The sequence below is a fragment of the Heterodontus francisci genome, chromosome 26 (assembly GCF_036365525.1).
Source record: "Heterodontus francisci isolate sHetFra1 chromosome 26, sHetFra1.hap1, whole genome shotgun sequence".
NCBI lineage: Eukaryota > Metazoa > Chordata > Chondrichthyes > Heterodontiformes > Heterodontidae > Heterodontus > Heterodontus francisci.
In genome coordinates, this window is record NC_090396.1 from 32,859,543 (window position 1) to 32,876,880 (window position 17,338).

The window sequence follows — 17,338 nt, forward strand, 5'->3', positions numbered from 1 at the left end:
CTTCTACCAATCACCTTAAATCTGTGCCCCCTGGTAATTGAACTCTCCGCTGGGGAAAACTGGTCCTTCCTGTCTATCTAGGCCCCTCATAATTTTGTGCACCTCAGTTAAGTCACCCCTCAGCCTCCTCGGTTCTAAGGAAAACAACCCTAGCCGATCCAATCTTTCTTCATAGCTGCAACTTTCAAGCCCTGGCAACATTCTTGTAAATCTCCACTGTACTCTCTCCAGAGCAGTTATGTCCTTCCTGTAATGTGGTGACCAGAACTGTACACAATACTCCAGCTGTGGCCTAACCAGCGTTTTGTACAGTTCCAGCATTACATCCCTGCTTTTGTATTCTATACCTTGGCCAATAAAGGAGAGCATTCCATATGCCTTCTTCATTCTGTCTACCTATCCTGCCACCTTCAGGGATCTGTGGACATGCACTCCAAGATGTCTTACTACTTCTTCCCCTCGTAATATCCTCCCGTTTATTGTATATTCCTTCACTTTCTCCAAATGCAATACTTCACACTTCTCTGGATTGAATTCCATTTGCCACTTTTCCGCCCACTCAGTGAAAGCATTGATATCATTCTGGAGTCTACAGCTATCCTCTTCACTATCAACTAACTACATGGCCAACTTTTGTGTCATCAGCAAATTTTCCAATCATGCCTCCCACATTTAAGTCCAAATCATGAATATATACCACAAACAGCAAAGGACCCAACACTGATCCCTGTGGAACGCCAGTGGAAAGCACTTTCCATTTGCAAAAACCACAGCGCTGCTGCATCTGATGGGTCTAGTGGTATGGAGGACTCTGTGACGTTGGCTGTTCGTCATACTCACAGAATAATACTAATTTCAAGCTGTTGCTTGATTAGTCTGTGGGGCAGCTCCTCCAAGTTTGGTGCTAGTCCCATATGTTAGGAGTTTGCAGGGTTAACTGGGTTGTGCGTGCCATTGGCTTGTCTAAGTCCAATGCCGGGTGGTCTGTCGAGTTTTATTCTCATACCTTTTGACCGCAGTTTGATGCAACTAAGTGTTTTGCTAGGCCATTTTAGAGGGCAATGAAGAGTCAGCCACATTGCTGTAAGTTCAGAGTCATATATAGGCTAGACCAAGTAAGGACAGCAGGTTTCCTTCCCTAGAGATTGGTGAACCAGTTGTTGTTTTACAACAATATAACAGCTTCATGGTCAGCTGAAAATTTGCTGCATTGAGATTAACTGCTCCGAAGTTGATACTTCAAGTTTATTTAACTAGAATGCAACCATTTGATGCAGAGGCTCATCACCACTGCATTTGCTATCGACATGGAATGCAGGGCTTTAGTTTGTATCTGAGTGAAGATCGAAGAAGGAAACTTGCAGAGCAAGGTGCAAGAGTTACTACTTGGTTCAGTTGAAGAGATTTCATGAAGTCTTGCATCTGAAGCAGTCATGACTTGGTGACTGCAGTTATCAGAGTGATTGCAGAATTTTATCAGTTCTGCTGTTATTGTCAGAGATTCCACGAGTTCAAAAAAATGAAGTTGGCTTACTTCCAAAACTTGGCAACCCTGTTAAATGTTATATCCTTAAACCCCAAAATCCAGTCTGCTTTCTTTTTTGGGGTAGAGGGTATTTCTTATGAAATTGGTAAGCAATGTTGAGAGTGTATGAATCATATTGGAAAACATTATGGATTAAATCTGTCTTCTATTTTCGCTGCTCTCTCTCTCACTGAAATTACAATTGAGGCCCAAAGGATGAGAGACAAATGTGAATTATTCAAATGAAGCAGAAAAATAGATTAATTTTCAATTACGCATGGCTTCATTCATTCATTTAGTGGGAAGCATTCTCCACAAACGTGCTCAGCTGACCTCTGACTCTTTAAACCTGAAAGTTATATACTTCATTATCATTTGAAAATCGTCACTTGCTTCATGTATTTTAGAGCACATGTCTTTCTTTTCTAGGAAAAGAATGACCATGCACAGGAGGGCCTTTTAGGCAGAATGAGAGTGAGTGAGTCATGGGACAGATCATTAGTGCTCAAAGCAGTTTCAAGCATTTACTTTAGTGATTCTCCTGCTGGTTTTGGTTAGGCGACCTGTTAGGTAGATGATGTACTCCCAAATCATATCTGTTGTGCATTGACTACAGGCATTTTATGTTACAATCTCATTACATTAGGCAAGTTGTTGCAGGGTAAAGAGAGCAGAAGTAACAAATCCTGTTTTAACACCTGATGGTAAAAACCTTTTGGACACTTCGCTGAAATGTTAGGTTAACAATTTATGTTGGTGATTATAATATTTTGTTTGTAACTTTGCTTTATAAACACAGTGACCGTGACTCTGTCATGAATTTTAGGATATCCAGATGGCTGTGCCTCCTCTCTCCTATCAGCATAAAAGGATTTGCACAGTATAAACTTTTTTGAAATGAAAACCAAAAATGATGAACATACACAGCAGCAGGTCGGCATCTGAAAGAGAAACAATCAATCAATAATTCCAGTGTAACCCTTCATTAGAACCTGAACGTGATCATTTCAGGCTTTTTAAAATTTGTTTCCATTTCATTTTTCTGATATTAAGTATCCAAAAATTGAAGCAAATTGAATATGGGCATCAAATTAAATTGCAGCTTTTCAGTACAAGTATTTAAAAGGATCCTTTTAATAATTGTGGGGAATTAGCAAGGCAAACTTCATAGGAATTGATTCCTTAAAAAGGCCTATAAATATTAATTCTGTTCTGTTCCCTGCAGCTGCTGCAAGCCCATTACACATGTTGGCGACCCATGCCTCCGCATCAGCATCCCTTCCCACAAAACGCCAAAATGGAGACCAAGGAGAGCAGCCAGAGATTAAACGTATCAAAACGGAAGATGGCGAAAGCATACTTGTTGCTGTCAAAGTGGAAGGCCCAGCTGTGGCTGCGAGTGTGCACAACAGCCAAAATTAAAGACTGGGGAATGGGAAACGACGGTGAATTTTTATCAAATGCAAGGTGCCAAATGGACAAGTCTAACTTAACACCTAGAACTTCAGAATGTCTTGACTCGTTATGGGTTTAGGGGACCTGTATGAGCGACTGTAAACCGTAGCACTGAGAAACAGGAAGCCTTAAAACACAGGAATAAATTAAAGAAACTGAACAAATTTAAAAACATGACGCCCCTCATAAGAGGCTGTTCCTCCTGCTCAACTACCTCAGTGCTCACTGGGAAAGGGAGAGATGGGGAGGGCCACAGCTAGCCACACATCTGACGTTCTCCATCAGATACTTACAAACTTGAGCAGACCAGTGTGACGGCAGCATGGCAAGTGCTTACTGTACACCAATTACAAAAGATTGTATATTAGGTAAAGGAAACAAAGGTGTGGACCCATTTCCTACATCTGGCAGCTAGCCTTTAATGACCTACCTAATGCAGTTGTTAGTAAACATGCAGTATTTTGTTCATATGTGGAATTAGGATATTTTTGGGTGTATTTCATTTCTGTAGATGAAAATGGGGTCACTATCATTTCAGATCACTCCATTTTATATTTCAGAACCTTTGGAATCACAGCTGTTTTCGTACGTAAATTTAATTTTATGTTCAGTGAAAATGAATGTAGTTATGTTTTTTTAAATAACCAATGGAGTGGTTAAAAGTTTACTTCAGTCTGTTTAAATCCAGATAAATCTACTTTACACCTGCAGATTTTCATATTTTAACAGATTCCTGATGAATTTAATCAATTTTTATTATTGTGTAGTGATCAAATGCTTCGGGTTTGCATGTTTTGGGCAAGAAGCCAATGTAACTGAGCCGTTACCTGACCTAAATGAACAGCTATTAATTTGACAGTTGCTGCACTTAACTACTGCTTATTTGCTTTCTTTGCTTATTTGTTACTTTGTGTTGACGTTGGCTATTCCTGGCTTGGTTTTGCAGGCTATACTTCAAAAGAAAGGAAGAAAAACACATTGCTGCAAACTGTTTATTTAAGAGGAGGAGGGAAAAAAGTGCATATCTGTTCTGGGTTATTGGGACCTAGTAACTGTTGCTAAAAATCAAACTGCAGAATAAAAATTTTGTTTAAATACAATGTCCATGTAGTCAGGGTTACAAATATTCAAAATATGAATGTGCACAAAATAGATGGCATGTACACATCTGCAAAATCCATTTTCTTCCTCATCCAACAGCTTAATGAGTTTTATCCACAGGGTAGCTGAGCTGCACAGACCAGGAAGGTCCCATGTTCAATCCTGGGTCTGCTGAATTAGTTTACTCACTCATAATCACTATCCAGTGGACTCTGCCTAACCAGTGATAATAGGATGAGGCTCATCTGTGATGTCCCAGGTTGATAACCTTTCTGGTTCATGGCCACTTAGGTGACCAAAAAAACCTTTTTTGTTTGCCGTTACTAGGTGCCGTCAATAAAGTAGCATGATAATTTTCTATTGCATTCTCCATCAGTGGTGTACACATCAACAACAACTTATAGAATGCCTTTAGCATAATAGAATAAGCCAGATTGCTTCACAATAGCATTATATAGCAAAATTTGACACTGAGCTACATAGTGATATTAGGGCAGATGGCCAAAAGCTTGTTCAGAGGAAGGTTTTAGGGAGTGCCTAAAGGAGGAGAGAGGCAGAAAGGTTTATGGAGGGAATTCCAGAGCTTAGAGCCCAGGCAGCCGAAGTTGAAATGGCAGAGTGTTTAAAATCAGTGCTCAAGAGGCCAGAATTAGATGAATGCAGGTATCTCAGGATTGTGGGGCTGGAGGAGATTATAGAGTTAGGGCGAGGGAATAGCAGAATTTGAACAACAGGATGAGAATTTTAAAATTGAGGTGTTGCTTGTGTGGTCAGCGAGTACAGGGGTGATGGACGAACTGGTCTTGGTGCAAGTAAGGACACAGGCTGCAGAGTTTTGGATGACCTCAAATTTACAGAGGGTAGAATGTGGGAAGCCTGCATTAGAATAGTCAAGTCTAGAGTTAACAAAGGCATGAATGAGGGTTTTAGCAGCAGATGAGCTGAAATGGCAATATTAGATTAGATTAGAGATACAGCACTGAAACAGGCCCTTCGGCCCACCAAGTCTGTGCCGAACATCAACCACCCATTTATACTAATCCCACACTCCCACCAAACATCCCCACCTGTCCCTATATTTCCCTACCACCTACCTATACTAGTGACAATCCACAATGGCCAATTTACCTATCAACCTGCAAGTCTTTTGGCTTGTGGGAGGAAACCGGAGCACCCGGAGAAAACCCACGCAGACACAGGGAGAACTTGCAAACTCCACACAGGCAGTACCCGGAGAAGTGGAAATAGGCAGTCTGAGTGATGGCACAGATAAGTGGTCGGAAACTTGTCTCGGTCAAATGTGACGCCAAGGTTGCGAACTGTCTGGTTCAATCTCAGTTGTCAGAGAGGGGTGGAGTTGATAGCTAGGGAACAGAGTTTATAGCGGACACCAATGATAATGGCTTCAGTCTTCCTAGTAATTAATTGAAGGAAATTTCTGCTCATCCAGTACTGGATGTCAGACAAGCAGTCAAATAATTCAGCTGCAGGAGTCGATAGAAATGGTGGTGAGGTAGAGCTGAGCCGCAGCATACAAATGAAAACTAACGCTATGTTTTTGGATGACATCGCCAGGGAGCAACATGTCGATGAGAAATAGGATGGGGCTAAGGCTAGATCCTTGGGGGACACCAGAGGTAATGGTGTGTGGGAGCAGGAAGAGTTGTGTGGCAGATGATACTCTGGCTACGATTAGATAGATAAGAATGGAACCAGATGAGTGCAGTCCCAACCAGCTGGATGAAATTTGAGAGGCTTTGAGGATGGTGCTGTCAACCCTGTCAAAGGCTACAGACATGTACTCTATTTCATGTACTCGCTTTCAAAATCACTTTTATGGTGTTCAAGTTAACAGAAACAAATAAAGATTGAAATGTAACCAACATTGAAATGGAGCAGCCTGATGCTGCTTGGATAATTGGCATTTTGCACCCATAATTCTCAATCATTTGAATTGCTAGTTCAGGCAAGGTCTGAAGCATTTGCTGTTAAGAATGGGTGGGAACAGTTAGCCAGTCAAGCTACTATCAATCAATCACTCTACTTGCTGTCCATTGTAGCATGGAAAAAAGGTTAAGAATAGTTGGCCTACTGATTTGGGGAGTGCAAGGACCCCTGTACCTGGGGAGAAGCAAAACAAAGGATGGGTAGATCTACATTACGTAATAGGATTGTTCAAGAGACAATGAGATTGAACATAAATGTATTTACTGGGTTGATAACTCAATAACTAATAGTGCAATCTTGTTAAATTCAAGTTAGTTGTGTCCTAATGTCTTTAACTTATGTGTTGAAAATTGCTGTAGATAAGTTTTGTAGATCATCCCATCTGTGTGCACTATATTAAATATGCTAAATCATTGAATCTGGAAAGATTAATAGCCATCATATTGCCCCATTTTCCCCTGTGCAAGTCACTGCACTTCAAAGTAATTTCATTGTACGTAATGCACTGTTGAGCTTTTTGAGAGAGATGTGGAAATGTGCTATATAAATGTAAATCTTCTGTCTGAAGAAAGACCTCCCTTTCCTTCCCTCTTCTACTGTCCCCCCCCCACCCCACTTACACTATAGTTCAAAGCAACTGTGTTGTCCATGACAGTTTTGAAGGTATTTGAGCTCTGTGAATATCAATAGAACAACCAACAGGAGACTGACCATAGAAAAACTGTACTGTAGTAGATAACATTGCTAACATTCACATCTGGCATCATTCCAATTTACAATTGCTTTGCTGAAGTGATGTCTTTCTCCAGGTGAGGATTGAGACTGAAGAAATTCAGCAAATCTGAGATCAATAAGAGTGTGTGAAATCAGCATCTTGGGGGTTCCACCACTAATGTCTTTTCTCTTGTAAATTTGGGAGATAAACACAACTGGATTTTAAGTGTTTTTTTGTTATCCAAGCTCACTTAAGAAGTTCATCAAGTACTTCGCTGAAGACCATTAATCTGCTCAAGCTAAACTTAATTTGTTTGTCTTACACAGTAAACAGGTTGTGTCGTTAATGGTGCTTCTTGTTAAGTATGTCTTTATAACTTTACCTTTTGGAACAAAATGAAAAGTTTGCCCTCTTAGCTTTACAGTTAAGCCTTAAAAGTTGTACAGCAAGAAATGAGGAAGCTGCAGCATATTGAAATAATTAATGTGCTTCACAATGTTCTGGTGGAGGGGTGCAATTAATTTCAATTCAATCTTTTGTACATTGGAAAGCATAAGCCATTTTGTTACTGGCAGGCTGTTGTGCAGATGTATTCTGTGAGGGCTGTAAAGATTTTTTGTAAGACATACTGGTGTTGCAGGACACAGCTATTACAGATCTGATACAGTTTTGTTAGGGACAATGATTTGATTGGAAAGCAAAACGTTGACTGAAACTAATGATTCAAATTCCTTATCACTGTATTTGGGAAGCAAGGGGAAAATGTTTAATATGTATTAGAGAGTAGTTCAATAGCATTTTCTGTTGCACTCAACAGTACGTTTGTTTCCCTTCTGCAGAATACAGATTTAACAAAAAAAAAGCCACACTAGCCAAGTTAATAAAGCTAAATTAATAGAACTTTGTAGCAGTGTGAATATGGATTCACATTGTGGTCTTCTGTACGTGGAGATAGGATATTATGGTTAACACATTGTATATTTCCAAAGTTCAATTCACTTTCTTTCCACGGGTATGCTATGTTGTCTTCCAGTCTCTCTCTCTCCATTCTCCCCACTAAAATATGGTATTCAAGAGGGAGTTTGTGCAAACATTTTTCAGAGTTCTGCAGTGCAACTCTTCACCCAATCAATAGATGAGTAAGAATAGGCCAGTGATGGCCTAGATTTTTTTTCTTGTGGTAAGGTGCCTAACCCTCTGCTTAATGCATCCTTTAATATGGCAGAAATTGGAAATTAAATGCATGTTGGTTAAACTTTCAACCCAACACTCCATTACATGCTCATGGTGTATCATACTGTGCCATTCTTGAAGGTGATGGTGATCATTGTATGGGAAATAGGGGGGAATATGCTGCAGTGGCGAATGCTGTTTTCAAGTTATGGAGATGTATGAATAAAGTAGGTTTACTTTTGTTTCGCCGTTAAGTTTGCTATGGTAGTCATTGATACCGACTGTAATTCTCAAAGTGGGAAGATGCTTAATTCTCCAATCTTCACACTGCCACTGTGAATATGGATTCACAAAAAACTTCAGATTGGGATAGAACAGGAAAGAAGTTTATCATAGTCCTGTTTCTGAACAATTGTAGTTTTCATAATTGTACATTGTGTATATTTCATGTGGTCACTTCATATATGACCTTTACAGCCAACAAAGTAAGTATCCCATTTTTTTTTTTAAAGAGATACAGCACTGAAACAGGCCCTTCGGCCCACCGAGTCTGTGCCGACCAACAACCACCTATTTATGCTAACCCTACAGTAATCCCATATTCCCTACCACCTACCTACACTAGGGGCAATTTACAACAGCCAATTTATCTATCACCTGCAAGTCTTTGGCGATGGGAGGAAACCGGAGCACCTGGCGAAAACCCACGCGGTCACAGGGAGAACTTGCAAACTCCACACAGGCAGTACCCAGAATTGAACCCGGGTCCCTGGAGCTGTGAGGCTGCGGTGCTAACTACTGTGCCGCCCATTTGGCAGGATTTTACCCCATGTCTCCAAGATTGAAGCATTTTAATGAGTGCTTTTGCACATCTGTTTGATTCACATCAAACATCTTTTGTCAAAAAATGTAGATTACTGTATCTGGAAGCCAGGCAGTAGCTTCTGATGTTTCATAATATGTCTAAACAACTGCTGACCAAGATCTTTGAACATGCGCAGAAATGGTAACCGACAAAATATTTTGCTGGTAGGTTGAGGTATATGAAAGGGGTAGTTAGTACATGTGGGGAGGGGGGTGGCTGGGTATACTGCTCTTGAGATTTTTGTTCATTTATCTTTACTTTCCCCATATCATTTAGATTTTATCTGAGACACAAGATACAGAGGCATGCTATTCTCTTGTGAGGGAGGGAAAATTAAGGAATGATGATCTTGAGCCATTCTTACTATAGCTACTACAGAGCAGTGGCTTCGGCTTACCCATTTCCTGTCGTGGGAGGAAATAATATGGTAGAAGTGAGGTAAAGGAGATCAATGTACATGTGAAAGTTGTTAATCCCATATTTAAAACATTAAACCTTGGGCTGGATGATGCAGTGGAATTAAGACCTTTCTCAGGATTTGAATCAGGCTCAGATTGTTGTAAAGGTCCAGCAGGTAACCAGCACAGGGCAGTTTTACTCTTGTTCTTGGAGAATGCAGGCTCATAGGACAAGTCAGAATTTGCCACTAATGAGACTTAAATACAGTTTGTATGGGAAAATGAAAAATGTTCTTGATCTTGTTAATCAAAGGCGATTCCTGTATGAAATACTTGATTCAATGCTATCTTTTCTGAACACTGGAATAAAGCAGTCTCAGATACAGATTAGTGAACAGATGCAGCTTTTATGACATTAGGATTATGTGGCAATTCAATAGAATATCCTCCCTCTTTCAACTCAATGCTACAAAAAAACTTTAACTAGCCATTATAACTCATTGTGTTTGTCCCCAAAAAAGGCCAGCTCTGATCAGTCCACTTCTTGGCAAAGCTACAAGTAGTTTCACTTAAATAACTTTTGTAATTTTTGGCAAACTACAATTTTATCAACAGTAAATTTAAGAAATATTTTTGCATGGTGTAAATCTATGTATGAGATACCAAATTTGTGCTTTTCCCCACTGGTTAGCAATGGGGCAAAACAGGCATTTTAAACTTCCACTGAAGGATGTTTACTTTCATTTATTTGTTTTGGAGGGAGACTAGTGTTCTACAATGTGCACTTACAGTAATTTGGAGTCAAAATAAGTTTATGAATGCACAGGGTAACTGATATATTCACTTTTTAAATAATTATGGGTGTATATGTTTTAAATAAAACATTCGGAGTGGCGCATTGGTTAGCACCGCAGCCTCACAGCTCCAGCGATCCGGGTTTGATTCTGGGTACTGCCTGTGCAGAGTTTGCAAGTTCTCCCTGTGACCGCGTGGGTTTCCGCCGGGTGCTCCGGTTTCCTCACACAGCCAAAGACTTGCAGGTTGATGGGTAAATTGGCCATTGTAAATTGTCCCTAGTGTAGGTAGGGGAATTGAGAGGATGTGGTAGGAATATGGGATTAATGTAGGATTAGTATAAATGGGTGGTTGATGGTCAGCACAGACACGGTGGGCTGAAGGGCCTGTTTCAGTGCTGTATCTCTAAATAAATAAAAAATAATAAATAAATCAGCATGAGCAATAGCACTTAATCTTGTTTCAGAGGGTTACAAGATTGTCTTAATCTTACAAGAGATTATGGATACTTAATTGCTGATGGATAAATATATGTTAAGCATTTGGTGTTTAATTTCCTCTGGTAGCCCACCAGTTAGCATATTTACATTTTTTTTTAACTCTGTCGTTAACTCATTTGAAATAAACAGATTAATGACTAATAAAAGCCCATGAAGGAAACTTTAACTGAGCACCCAAATTACCAGAGGAAATTAAGTCTATTTAGTCAACTTTCTCGTGTATGAATCAGGACTCAACCCCTTAGAAGTATAGCACCTGCAACGTACTTGTAAAATGATGATCCAAATATTTTCCTAGGGCTGTTACAGTTCAATGGCAGATCAATGAGTACAAAATAAAAAGCTCTGTTCTCCCATTGTTTCTGTTGTAATAACTATCCTAGCATGAGCATGATTCCAATCCTTTTTAATTTGAATTGCTAATGCACAAGTTTGAATGTTTGCAAACACTGTGGGTTTACATCAGTTTGCAAAGACTAGCATATGTTAACATCATTCCATCTACATGGCGTGAAGATGAATAGAATAATGGACACAGCCATTTGTGATACATTTTAATGTTTGCATAGGTGTAATGACATTGGATTACTGCAGATACTACATTTCTTGTCAGTGCAGATGTTGTTTCTACACTCTAATTCACTTCTATTACATGCACTTGGGCCTCACAAAGGCCTTCGACTCTAGCAACCGGGAGGGATTATGAAACATCCTCCTCAAATTTGGTTGCCTGGAGAAATTTGTCACCATCCTCCACCTGCTGCATGACTACATGCAAGCTGTAATCCTTGCCAACTTGCCACTGGCCCAATCCCAGTGCAAACTGGGGTCAAGCAAGACTGCATCATCGTACCAATGCTCTTTTCCATCTTCCTCGTTGCAACACTCCACCTCATATCCCTGAAGCTCCCTGCCGGCGTAGATCTACTGTACAGGACGAGCGGCAAACTATTTAACCTACATCGCCTCCAGTCCAGAATCAAGGCTGCTCCAACCTCTCTTAGAGCTGCAGTATGCTGACGATGCTTGCATATGTGCACACTCAGAGGCTGAGCTTCAAACACTCATCGATGCATTCATGGAGGCATATAAAAGAACGGGACTTAAGCTAAACATCCAGAAGACAAAGGTCCTCTACCAGCCTGCTCCTGCAATGCAATGCTGCCCCCACCACCGCACCCGCCCCCCCCACCCGACTATCAAGATCCACGGCAAACCACTGGATATTGTGGATCACTTCCCTTACCTTGGGAGCCTTCTCTCAGCAAGAACAGACATCAACGATGAAACTCAGCATCACCTCCAGTGTGCCAGCGCGGCCTTCAGTTGTCTGAGGAAAAGTGTTTGATGACAAAGGCCTCAAACCTGGCACCAGTCTCTTGGTCTATAGGGCCACAGTGTTACCTGCCCTCCTGTATGTGTCGAAAACATGAACTCTGTACAGCAGACATCTCAAAGCTCTGGAGAGATATCACTAGTGGTGCCTCCGCAAGATCCTGAAAATTCAATGGTAGGACAGGCACTCCAATTTCCGTATCCCCTCTCAGGCCAACAGCCCCAACATCAAGACACTGGTCATGGCTAGTCAGTTATGCTGGGCAGGCCACATCGTCCACATGCCTGACACAAGACTCCCAAAACAAGCTTTCTACTCCAAGCTCCGTCATGGCAAGAGGCTACCAGGAGGGCAGGGGAAACGCTACAAGGATGTCCTTAAAGCCTCCCTGAAAAAATGAGACATTGCCACCAATTCGTGGGAATCTCTTGCCTGAGACTGCCAAAAAGGAGATGGTGCCAGCTAGTTCGAACAACGTCATCTAGCCCAGGCAACGACCAAGTACAAACAGTGGAAGTAGCGTTCGGAATTTCGAACATCCCATTCACTCGCCTCAACAAACACCCCCTGCCCCACCTATGGCAGAGTGTGCAGATCCAGAACTGGACTGTTTAGTCACCCAAGGACCCACAACCCTGGAATGGAAGAAAGTCATCCTCGTTCCCGAGGGACTGCTTAAGATTACATGCACTTGTTTTATCCTTCCCTGCAATTTTGTAATGTCTTGAAGGAAATGACTCCTTTTAGGTTTAAACATTTTAAAACATTTTGGGATGACCAATCTATAGAAGAATTTTTTGTGTGTGGTTTTCCAACTGATTGATTTGTGTAATCTCTAGCATGGGTTTTATATCAAGTACAGGGGTGTAATGGTAATGTTGAACTTGTAATCCAGAGGACCAGGCTAATGCCCTGGAGATGCAGGTTCAAATCCCACCATGGCAGCTGAAGGAATTAATATTCAATTAATTAATGAAAATCTGGAATTAAAAGCTAATCTCGGTAATGGTGCCATGAAACTATAGTCAATTGTTTTTTTTTAAATCCATCTGGTTCACTAATGTCCTTTAGAAAAGGAAATCTGTCATCCTTACCTCCTTATCTGGCCGGGCCTACATGTGATTCCAGACCCACGGCAATGTGGTTAACTCTTAACTGCCCTCTGAACTGGCCTTGCCAGCGACACCCACATCCCATGAAAGAAGAAAAAAAGCTATTAGGTTTTCAGACAGCCATGATGGTTGTTTTTGTCTCTGTCCTCTCCCCGTTAAGTCCAAAGCAGAAACTAAAGAGATAAAGCACTATCTTGTGAGGACAAAATGGATGACCTCAACTAAACAACCATAGACACTAGAACAGGGTTGTCCAATCTTTTGGCATGGGGCCACATTACAATTTTTGTCTTACATGGGGGGGCCAGTGAGAGAATTTCAGAAAGGTAAGCACATTAAAACTTATCTTACTGTTAATCAAAACAACAACAAAGCTGCATTTTTGTGAAGAAGCTTTAAATGAGAGGACTAATTTATTGACTTACCTGGTCACTATGTTGGACACTGATTTAATGAGATACCTGGCATTTTTTTGCTTGCACAAGTAGTCAGTGTTTGCCTGCACTCTACTTGTCGTGATGTGGAGTATTCCAGTAGATGTCATTCTGTCAGGAGTGATCTAGATCACTCTCTCTCCGTCCCCCTCTCTCTGTTTCCCCCTCTCTGACCTCTCTTTCCCACGCTCTGAGCCCCCTCTCTCTCTCCCTCCCTCTCTTTCCCCCCCCCTCTCTCACTGTCCCCTTTCTCTCTCACTGTCCCCCTTTCTCCCTCGCTATCCCACCTTTTCCCCTCTCTCCCCCTCTCTGTCTGTCTCTCTCTGCCCCCTTTCCCTCTCTCTCACTTTCTCTCTCCCCCTTTCTCTGTCCCTTCTCTCTCTGCCCCCTTTCCCATTCTCTGTCCCTCTCTGTCTTCTCTCCCCCCCCCCCCCTCTCTTGGTGTCCCCCTTTCTCCCTTCCCCCCCCGTCCCCTTTCTCGCATTTGTAGAGAGCAGGAACGCTCGGCAGATCGTTACTCAGTTTTTTTTCTAAATCTCGAGTCAGTTCTGCAGCTGACACATCCTGACATCGGGAACAGTTTCTGAACTTCGGACTGATTCGGAGTGTTTTAAGAAATGCCGCGGGAAAATCCCGAATTTGTCCGAAGTTCAGAAACTGCAGTTTCCGATGTCAGGATCTGTCAGTTGTGGAACTGACTTGCGATCTTTTATAAAAGCCAGTTTGATTATGCGGAGTTTCTCATCTCCAGACACGGATTTCTGGGGAGGATGAGGAATGGCCCCGGCTACAGTTTTTATCCGTCGGCCTTGTCCTGGCCTTATGTTGGATAACCCTGCGCTAGAACAATCCCCGGAAGTTTCCCTAATGATAACTATACAAGCGACCCAGCCTGAGGGCAAATCAAGGGGACAGAACAATATTAGGAGAAATGACCTCAGTTCTGGCTCATTCAATACTGGGCTCTTGCTAGTTCAGTTCTAGAAAGCGAACAATGACACCAGCTTTTGGAGTGAGGAGCAAAACTGTAACAGCTCGCAAGAGGGCATGTTCATGTGTCTACGTTGAGGAAATCATCCAAAAATGTCACTTCTTACATTAAGCCATCTTCCAAACTCTGGCTATAGTGTGCTTGCATCAGTTGAAGAGCAGAGCCCTGCCTGGCATGTTGCTGTGAAGGTTTGGTGCTCTGTAACTCAGGAAAGGGATTTATTCAAGAAAGAAGGTGAGGGGAACTACAGGCTAATTAGCCAGTCATCTATGGTCAGAAAATGCTGGAATCCATTAAGCAAGTGGTAACAGGGCACTTAAAAAATCATATGATTAGGCCGAGTCAACATGGTTTTATGAAAGGGAAATCATGTTTGACAAATATATTAGAATTATTTGAGGATATAACAAGTGGGGGGGGGGGCATGGATGTAGTCTATTTGAATTATCAAAAGGCATTTGATAAGGTGCTACACAAAAGGTTGTTGCAAAAAAAAAAGGCTTTTGGGTAATATATGGATAGAAGATTGGTTAAAGGACAGAAAACAATAGAAATAAATGGGTCATATTCGAGTTGTCAGGCTGATACTGGTGGGTGCCGCAAGGATCAGTGCTGGAGTCTCAGCTGTTCACATTTTATATTAATGACTTGGATGAAGGGACTGAGTGTAATGTATCCAAGTTTTCTGACAATATAAAACTAGGTGGGAAGGTACGTTGTGAGAAGGACATAGAGTCGGCAAAGGATATAGATAGGTTAACTGAGTAGGCAAGAAGATGACAAATGGAATATAATGTGTTCCCTCTAGCCTAATTCCCTCTGGAACATGAAAGTCCCTGCACAAGTCAGCCGAGCAAAAAGATTTAAAGGGGCTGCTCACTTAAATAAATCATGAGGTCCCTCCAAAAAAAAATAGAGGGAACGTTGGTAAGAATAGAAAACACAGAACATTTTTTAAATGGTGGGAACTGAATCTTGATGTTCAGAGGGTTTTGGGTGTCTTTGTACAAGAAACACAAAGTGAATATCCAGGTACAGCAAGCAATTAGGAAGGCAAATGGTGTGTTGGCCTTTGTTGCAAGAGTTTGAGTACAAGAGTAAAGAAGACTTGCTGTAATTGTACAAGACTTTGGAGAGATCACACCTGGACTACTGTATATAGTTGAGGAAGGGTATACTTGCCTCAGATGGGGTGCAGCAAATGTTCACTAGATCAATTCCTGGGATGAAAGGGTTGTTTCAAGTAGAACGAGCCTAATTCTCTGGAGTTTGGAAGAGAGAGGTGATCTCATATAAACATATACAATTCTGAGAGAGCTTGACCGGGTAGATGCTGAGAGGCTGTTTTCACATGTCTGGAGAGCCTAGAACTAGGAGTCATAATCTCAGGATAAGGGAATGGCCATTTCAGAGAGAGATGAGAAACGTCTTCACTCAGAGGGTTGTAAATCTTTGGAATTTTCTACCCCAGTGGGCTGTAGATGGTTAGTTGTTAAGTATATTCAGGGGAAAAAATTGATAGATTTTAGACTCTGGGCTGAAAAGTGGGGTTGAGATTGAGGATCAGCTATGCTCTTATTAAATGGCGGAGCAAGCTCGAGGGACTCTATGGCTTTCCCGCTCATCTTATTTTCTAATGAATATATATTACCTTTGGTTCCCAAACAAATGGCAAGTTTTCCAGGTAATGTAACTTGTCTGAAATTCAAGATGCATGAGTCGTACTTGCATTTAAGATTCTTTTGCTTTGCCAAGTTCTTTACAATGGTATTTACTTTTTTTTTAAAAACATTGAGTTGGCTGTTATCCTGCGGGTAAATGTCCCATCAACATAGCATGAATGGCCTGTCAATCATTTTTGCAGGTAAGTCAGCATTTGTAGAGAGACTGTCCAAAACATTAGCCTGTCGCTGTAGCTCTATATGCACTGACTGCCCTGTATTTCTGTTTTTGAATTAAAATTTTATTTGTATTTTTAGGTTTAATTGGCTGAGGGTGAACTTTCTGCTTTTCAAATAGTGATGGGGACTGAACATTCAATTGAACGGGCAGATAGGATTCTGGTTTACTGCCTCGTTTGAAAAACAGCACTTTGACAATGTGATAGTGCGGTGCCAAATGTGCTCGAGTTGAGCCAGTATTGTTGGTTTAGTATCTGATAAAGATCTCGGATGTGAAACTTGGTCTAGATGCTACTGCAATGTAGTTACATCATCTACAAAGTGGAAATAGTCGCAGCCAAAGCTTTTCTCATTTTCACCTCATTTCAACTGAGGTGTCTCGTTTTTGAATCTCTGGCACATCCAAGCTCCGCTTTTCAGGAAATCCATGGTTAACTTCTTGTGCATTACAGCAATATAGCCTTTGCCTAAAATGTAACGATGTCCTACTTGTAGTAGAAAATCCCCATTTATAGATGATAATTATTCATTTGTTCAACTTCTACATTTAAGTGGGTTGTTGTCATATTAGGCAGGGATGTCAAACAGGCCCAATCCAAATAATGGTCCAAAGCCAAATTGATATCGACAAAGGCCTATGGGATAAGACATTATTCCTCTGCAATATGCATCAAAACTTAAAAGTTTTAGACTGAATGCCCAGTCTCTTCCTGCAAACTTCTAGTACTTCACGTTTGCTTGTATTAAGCTGCAACCTATCGGCAAACTCAGCATCTAGAATTCCAGAAGAAGTTGTGGACGCTGGTTTTCATTGTTTTCCACTGCTCCCATTTGGAATACACCTGCTATTTAAATAACTTTGAGCTGGCTTATCTCAGTCATTTATAGAAACGATTCACACTAGCGGTGTGAAGATGGTCAGATATGACACACCACTAACAAACCTTAGACTTGTCTTCTCATTGTGCTTATCTGAAGTATGGCATTCAGTCCTAGACACCACCAAGGCTCTTTAGACAGCACCTTCCAAACCCGTGAACTCTACCACCTAGGAGGATAAGGGCAGCAAATGCATGGGAATACTACCACC

General features: G+C 41.3%; 1 protein-coding gene across 1 annotated transcript in view; it reads left to right on the plus strand.

The window, feature by feature from the left end:
• foxk2b (forkhead box K2b) overlaps positions 1–4,080 on the plus strand; it is a 116,876-nt gene extending 112,796 nt beyond the window's left edge. Inside the window, exon 9 of the mRNA XM_068057986.1 lies at positions 2,751–4,080. Within this exon, the coding sequence (XP_067914087.1) occupies positions 2,751–2,947 (197 nt within the window). The 3' untranslated portion in view covers positions 2,948–4,080. The remainder of the gene's footprint in view (positions 1–2,750) is intronic.
• Positions 4,081–17,338: the final 13,258 nt, after the last annotated feature.